At 45.9% G+C, this 7,446-nt stretch overlaps 1 protein-coding gene across 1 annotated transcript in view; it reads left to right on the forward strand.

The window, feature by feature from the left end:
• The window catches only part of STAC (SH3 and cysteine rich domain), a gene marked incomplete at its 5' end in the record, with an annotated part of 21,387 nt that extends 15,761 nt beyond the window's left edge, over window positions 1–5,626 (forward strand). The window contains one exon of the mRNA XM_010137062.1: window positions 5,528–5,626. Within this exon, the coding sequence (XP_010135364.1) occupies window positions 5,528–5,626 (99 nt within the window). The remainder of the gene's footprint in view (window positions 1–5,527) is intronic.
• Between the last annotated feature and the right edge of the window lie 1,820 nt (window positions 5,627–7,446).

The raw sequence follows: 7,446 nt of genomic DNA on the forward strand, positions 1-7,446 counted from the left end.
TTCTTACAAAAGACCAATTTCTCTTACCAACAAAGTCAGCGAGGGGGGAATATGGTAAAGATACAGACCTTTCTCTTTTTTTTTTTTTTTTTTTTAGCAAACTTATTCAGCTCTATCTCAAACCCACTCAAATGCCTAAGTTGACTGTGAATGCTGTTGGGTCCTCACTCCATGTAGGAGAGGCTTTCAGAGGAAGAAAAATAAATATTTAGTGTAAAACAGAGGGCAGAGATCAGACTGAACATGCACATGGAGAGGAGCCAACATATCCCACTCCACCCTCACACAAATTCTGCAAAAATGGGGCATTCAAGTAGCTTCAAGGCCATTTTGAGTAATTTCCAGGTGGGACAGTCATGGACATTCATCCACAGCAGGGTTTGAGCCCCCCAAAGTGGGGCGCTGGCAGCATAGGGCCAACGCTTAGCAGCAGCATGGGGACGGGAGCACAGCATCTGCAGCAAGCCTGTGAGATCGCTGCCTGAATGGCACAAGTTTTAGTCTTGATTTTTAACAGAAAAACTTTGCCTTTGCAGTGGAAAAACCTTCATTGTGAAACACATTTTAATTGTTATTGGGAATTTTTTACTTTAAAAATTTATTTTGTCTTTCCAAAGACAAATTTCCTTTCTTCAGTCCATTTCTCTTATTTTCTGTCCCGTATTTCCCTGTTGTTTTCCTAGTGAAGGCATCAAAAGAAAAAAGTCATCTGAATGGGACTTCTGGGAAGCGTTTGGCAGGATTCTTTTTTGTTTGTTTTGTTCTATTTGGGGATTTCTGTGGGATGTAACCAGCCATTTTAGCTCTCTCTGGGCACAACGTCCGGAGTGCTGTAAGTGCAATATAAGTCCTCTGTGCAAAGCACTGGCTTGTTCCAGATTAGCAAGAAGGGCATTATTCATTGCTACCAATTGCTGTCAAGTCTCACTTTAGCTAGAAAAACTCATTAACTGGTCTAATAAATCCTTGTGACTATAGTATGGCAAATTGGCTCAATTTTATACTGTTAATTCACTGGGTGAAATTCTGTGGGGTCTAACAGGAGTCCAGAATGATTCTGACAACAAAGGCAAGGATGATATGCCAACATAAAAACTTACCCAGTGACAGGAATATGAATTTTCATTATATTACTTGATACCATCCGTGGTTTATACTGAGTATCCCTGTCCCTTTGTTCCTTTTATGAATGTTCCCAGGTAGAATCTATTCTTGTAAAGCAAAAGGCAATATATTCACATCAACAAAGCCACATGACTACCTTAAGAAAAGCCATTTCAGGCAGGCAGAGACGTTTTCAAAGTCTGAAGCACAGTGGCTGAGGCTTTCTCTGGAAGCGCTTGGCAGTTTCGTGCCCCAGGAAGAGCATTTTGAGCTTCCGCTTCATGCAGTCCTTCCTAGCAAAGCCAATACTCAAGGAGAGGACTGAGGGGAAAAATAACACAATGTGCTCACCCGTCTTGAGCAATATGCATGAGCTAAGTCTTCACAAAGGACCCCTTGAAAGTTTCATTATGAAATACGAAACTCAGCCTGGGGGAGAAAATGCTTCAGAGGCATCAACATCTCAGAGTTTAGGGTTCACTGACAGATTTGTGGGTCCTGAAACCAGTTCAGAAGATGACTGGGCACCAGAGGGCTCAGCCAGAAATCTGGGGGAGGGAGGCAGGCATAGCCCCTGACATCAATAAAGCAAGATTATTAACGGGAAGACAAAACCCAGTCAATTTCTGTGGCTTTCCGCTCTTCTAAGCTGTCTCACACACAATACTGGCTGCGTAATTTCCAGCTCTGATTGATTGTACCATCACTTGGCTATATAAAGTTTTCTTCAGCCTGTAACTTCTGCTCTATCCTTCCCAAATTCATTACCACACATTAGACAAATGCTTCTTTGCATGACTACAGGCTCGGATTTAACCACCGTATCTAATTTATCATCAGTGCTTGGCAAAGCATCTCTTAAAATGCCTCTAACATTTTTGGTCATCCTTGTTTTTAAAGAAGTCATAACAATCTATTGTTTGAATGTCTGGTTTTACTCCACTTGCAACATCCCACTTAAATACAGGAAATAATCTCTTTGAAAAAAACCCTTCTCACACCCCTCACTGGCGGCTTCTCTGGCGTCTACGGTCACGCTCATACAAACCACTCTAGAGCTGGGCTTTTTGTGATTAAATAACACAATTGATTTTAAATTGCACAAGTGATCTTGTGCAATAGAAGTGACCCAAACCTCAACATTTGTAGTGAGACAGGCAAGCAGAAGCTCTCTGCCTCATCCCAATGTGGACTGTGGATTTACGTAAAGGTCGGCGCCACAGGTCCCTTTTGCGGTGGGTGTATTTTATTAGTGTCGCTGATGTAAAGTAGCCCTGTTACTGAAGGCATCTCCCAGCCAGCTTCTGCAGTGACTGCAAAGAGGCCACTGCTGTTGTGATGGCCACAGCCTCCAAACCAGAGCTGTCAGCCTTGCCTGTCCCCTCGGCACCACAGCCGAGGACAAGCTTCCCTCCTATCCCAACACCTAGTCACATGAATTTCCGGAGGAGTGACTTTGAGGCACATGTACATTGGCAGCTACGTGTGTACATTGGCAGATGTGATCCAGCCACTCCAGGAGATCCTGACAATGTCCTTAAGCAAAGCCATAAGGCTAGGCTCAGCAAGGCAGGATTGCAGCCCAGGTCTCCAGCTCCCGGGGATCCACCTGTCTTGGCTCTTCTGGAGGCTTTTCACCTCACTGCCTAGGAATTACTCGATGTCCTCACATTTTTCATCCTGGAATACTCTAAAAGGAGCTGAAGTTCTAAGAGCATGACTCCACTGCCTTTGAAAATCAGCCGCTTCTCAGTGACTTACACATTCAGGCCCTATCATGTTAAACACAAACCCAGCACAGAAAGCGATGTTGCAGTTCTTTACGTGCTCCCCAGCTGTAACTGCTGCACTTCACAGCCGGGCTGAAGGGGAAAGGGTCTTTCTCCCGCTATCTCTGATTTTCATTGACGTCAGTCTTACTGAACAGGGATGGATGTCCCCATTCATTCAGTGATACCGAACGGCACACAAGTTTTGCCAGAGTTCAAAACATGGGCACAGCCCATTATGCATCCAGTTTAGACCAGGACATCTTTAAAACCTTAAACAAGTGTCAGTGTTCTTGGTCTTTAACTTAATGAAACAGCTGATATAAAACCTATCATCATCATTTGCACCATGGCTGAATGGGTATGAAAACCGAACTACTTATTATTTCCATCCACGAAGCTCACAGAGGGAAGAACTTCAGTGCTCAGGCAGCAACAGCTGTAGAAGCTCACAGTGTCCCTGTGCTGTCACTCTTACAGACAAACAGAAGGCTGGAGCTCTCAGACCTCTTGACCTGGCACTGTCTGCAGGCTCCGGGACAGCACTGGAAACTGTGCTGTCCTCATTACCAAATTCCTGCCTCAACAGCACCAGTCTGTGGCTGACAGATGACTTCAATACGTATATGGAAGAGAGAAGAAAAGCAAAAGACAGCTGCAGAGAATTAGGGCAAGTTCTAAATTACTCCTGGACAGGACTTAGAAGAACGGGAGAATGTTAATGACCGTGCAGTTTAAAGGATCATTTCCGAACTGCTCATCTCCCGCATCTGCTCAGGGCTGATTGACAGATAAAAAATCCTCAGAGCAGATGTTGACAAGTTCAGACAACAGTCAGGGTCCAAGCAGTTGTTTGTTTTGGTTTTAGAGTTTTGGGGGGTTTTTTAAACAAAATGAGGTGAAAGAATGGGGAAGTGACTTTATAATACTAGCTCCCGATTTCTGCTAGTGATACAGAAAACCGCGGTGGCTGATGGTAGCTGCGGCCCCTTGTGCCTTCACAGCCGTCACGCTTGCCACCTGTCAGCAGGGCTAGTCTTCAGCAACACCTGGAGTCCAAAACTCTGGATACTACCACGCACTGATCTGGGGTTACTCCTGATTTACACCCACCTAAGAAAGTCAAGAGCCAGATCCCAAGGCTACAAACCACAGGTGAAATCCTTGGCAGCACTCACAAAGGGGATGGGGACAAAAGATGGTGTTGCATTCCCTTTTTTCCGAAACCGCAGAATTTGGAACAGTTCCAGGGATTTGCAAAGCTCCAGCATCTGCCACAGCCCCAGGAGGCCTCTAGAGTAGCACAGGCTTAGGAACGGGTGGCATATTGTGGCCAAGCTCGCTCTGCCCCGATACATCTCCTTATGTGGGAAGGAGAGGGAAAAAACTCTGCCATATGGGGGCCAGGACATCGAGGCTTAATGTATTAGTGTGAGAGGGTTTCAGCTGGAATTCGGGAGCATTCAGCTCAGTGTATTAGTACGTAGAGTGAAGGAAGTTCTTACAGAAAAGCCTTGTACTCCTCATGCCTAGTGGAGATCTAGTTATCACTGTAGCAGAACGCTCCCACTGATAACGGAGAGCACTCAAGTCAGCAGCAGAACAAAAAAAAAAATAAAAAAACCCAAAAAAACCCAAATCAACCCTCTAAAAAAGGACCAAATCTCCCATCTTTTTTCACTCCAAAGATAAAGAACACCAGTGTTCAGAAAGCTCTGGAAATACCCATCAGACAGAGCCCTCGTGTTAGTCCAGAGGCTTTAGAGAGCTGGCTCTGACATCAGGAGAAATCAGGGAGCTGATCGCAGTAAGACCATCATTTTTCTGGCTATTTTTTAATCTCATTTGATTAGTAGGAAATACATTGTTCCTTGGCACAGGTGTTTGAAAACAACTCTTGATTTCCTGGGGCTCTGTGCTCAAGTGCAACCGAAGGTACCTGTGCCACTGGGCTTTCAAATGGCTCAGCCACGGCCAGAAGTGTCCCAGGAAGGGCCCTGAAGTGGAAATAGCTGCGATCACTAAGATCCTCAGGAAATAGAAGCCTTTACCACGATGTCATATTCGCGCTGTTGTAAAGACCGTTTGGTTTCACCACAACTGCCTCCATTTGGCGTCGGTGCAATGCAAATCCAGAACAGTCCCCTGTAGGTGCAAAGGCTGAGTAAACAACATCACCCACTGCTCATCCGAGAAGTACCTGTGCTCCTCAGACATACGGAAGGGGCTGTGCTTGTACCCAGATCAGCTGCTACGAGTGACCCACCTTGGCACCACGATTACTTTTCACCACCAACTGTTGAGGGAGCCAGTAGCTCGTGACCTGGAACACCCATTCCTCTCATGCACAGGCAACTAAGTCACAATCATTACAGCAGGCTGAAGTTTTAATTTAAAATCTTTGATCCACCGCAAAGTTCTTAATGATTTTAATGTCCCTCATGTAAATGTGGCACTTCAGGGAGGTAGGGGAAAGGTAACTCTAAATATATGAGTTTGAGTTTCTTATCAAAGCAGTGAGAGTCTAAAAGGGATTGTTCTACTTACAGAAGTAGCTAGTGAGGTATTTAACACCCCTGATAAATAGCCTGGAATAACTTGTGGCTTTGGTCATGGCAAAGTGTTTATTATTTTCATACCTTCTTTGCATTCAGATTTGCGTGACTTCTGAAAAGGAACACGATGGCTTTATCAAAGTATACAGCGGGAAGAAGAAAGGCTTCGTCCCCATAGACGTCTTGGAAAACATCTGATTTCAACAGCCCGCTTGCTGCGGTAGGAGCCCTTGTTGGCAGTGCCTGTTTGCCTCATCTCACACTGTGTCAACCCAGATGGGCTGTCTTGCAGATGTTCAGGGAAACAGTGAGAAAACTGCAACCACAAGAAGAAAAAAAAAAGACATTTAGACTGCCACAGCAATGCTAGGGAATAACACAAGTGGAGCGTGTGAAAGAAAATACAGTCAGAAAGCACGACAGAAATGAGAGGTCCTTGGATACTAACAGGAATATGGTAAGGAAAAAAAAATTGTCTGGGATGATTTCTGGTGCAAGACAGCTGTTACAACCCTGATGAAGACAGACAGCTTGTTCTGAAGGACTACACTCACGTCCTGTTCTTGTGTCTTAGAAAACTGTTGGACTGCTTTCTTGTTCGAAGTGTGTATTTGGGGGGGGGGGGAAATCTGGTTCCAACATTCATAGTACTACAGTCCAATGCTTGTAGTAAAGTGTGGCTGTGGTTCTACGGTTTTGTCCCCAGCATCAACCGATCAGTTTAAGCGTCTAATCCCGGTGTTTAGTCTCGTAACAAAGCAGTTCGGAGACACCACGTGAAGGTCCGTTGGAGAACTGCGCTGTGCCCTGGGAGCCGGCAGCTTTCTCTTTCCGCGCAATCTTCCCGTATGGAAGAGGGGCAAACTTGTGTGTCCTTTGTCCTCTCCGTGTATGAGCAGAAGCTCATACATGATGATGATCATGTGATGTGTGAGCCTGCTTGGAAGCGTCCCGCTGTGTTTCCTGCACCTTCATCTGGTCATAGAGAAAATGGGTGAAATGCTGGGAGCGAGCCACAGGCTTGAAATGTTTTGTATTTTTCTGTGTTTATTGCACTTAAAAGGTTTTCTATATTAATCCTATTTATAAAAAAATAAAAGAGTTAACGAACCCCCGGAAGACTGAAAATGCTAGGAAAGGGCAGACTGCTCACAGGAGCGACGTCTGTCATTACTGATACCCAGAACTCGTGACAGAAAGGCACAGAGTGTCTTAGCGTTGTGTTCACACACCAATGGCCTCTTCATTTGCGAAACAGAAGTTTTGCAGATTCAGCGGTAAACACATTGACAGGAACTCCTCCATGGCGTAAACCACCGTGAGCATCCCGTGAATCTTCTCCATCCTAGTGGGATGGTGCAGGCAGCTCTGTTTTGTCTAGGTAAGCCTCCATCTTCGAACGTGTGGGCACATGAACCTTTTGGGACCTGGAGGGCAAGCTGTGGGACCTGTCCAAGTTATCCAAGTCAGGCAGTGCCAATCCTGTGGTGGAGCAGGGGCCTTGCGATGTTTGCAGACGGGAAACCTCATTTCCAATTGGGTGTAATTGCACCAAATACACTTAAACCGCTTAGCGCGTATTACGGCGCTGCGGTAAGTCCTGTCCCAAAGCTTCCTGCCGAACTCACACCTCGTTTGACCATTCATGCTTGAGACTGAATGCCAGGCTTTACTGCGACCAACCCCCCATCGACATCCTAAATCCTGACGCTGCAAGAAGACATTCACGTGCTGCCAGGCTGCTGTAGGTCTTTGCAAAGCTGGCGCTGTTCCTAAACTCAAGCTTCCAGACCAGGTCCTGCTTCCAGACACTGAGGCGGTTTGACGTTGCGTGGCACAGCCCAGGTCTCGGTGGCTGGGTCGTCCTAGATGAATAGCTGGTCTTACTCAAAGCCTTATGAAATGAAGCGCAACTCTGCACATGACCAGAAGTTCGCAGAGCTTCTGCCTCCCAGAGACACACGGTGCAGCTCTTAGGTATCAGCTGCAGAGGAGGAAGGTGCAGGGGTGTTAGCTGG

The sequence above is a fragment of the Buceros rhinoceros genome, unplaced genomic scaffold (genome assembly GCF_000710305.1).
Source record: "Buceros rhinoceros silvestris isolate BGI_N320 unplaced genomic scaffold, ASM71030v1 scaffold4275, whole genome shotgun sequence".
Lineage (NCBI taxonomy): Eukaryota > Metazoa > Chordata > Aves > Bucerotiformes > Bucerotidae > Buceros > Buceros rhinoceros.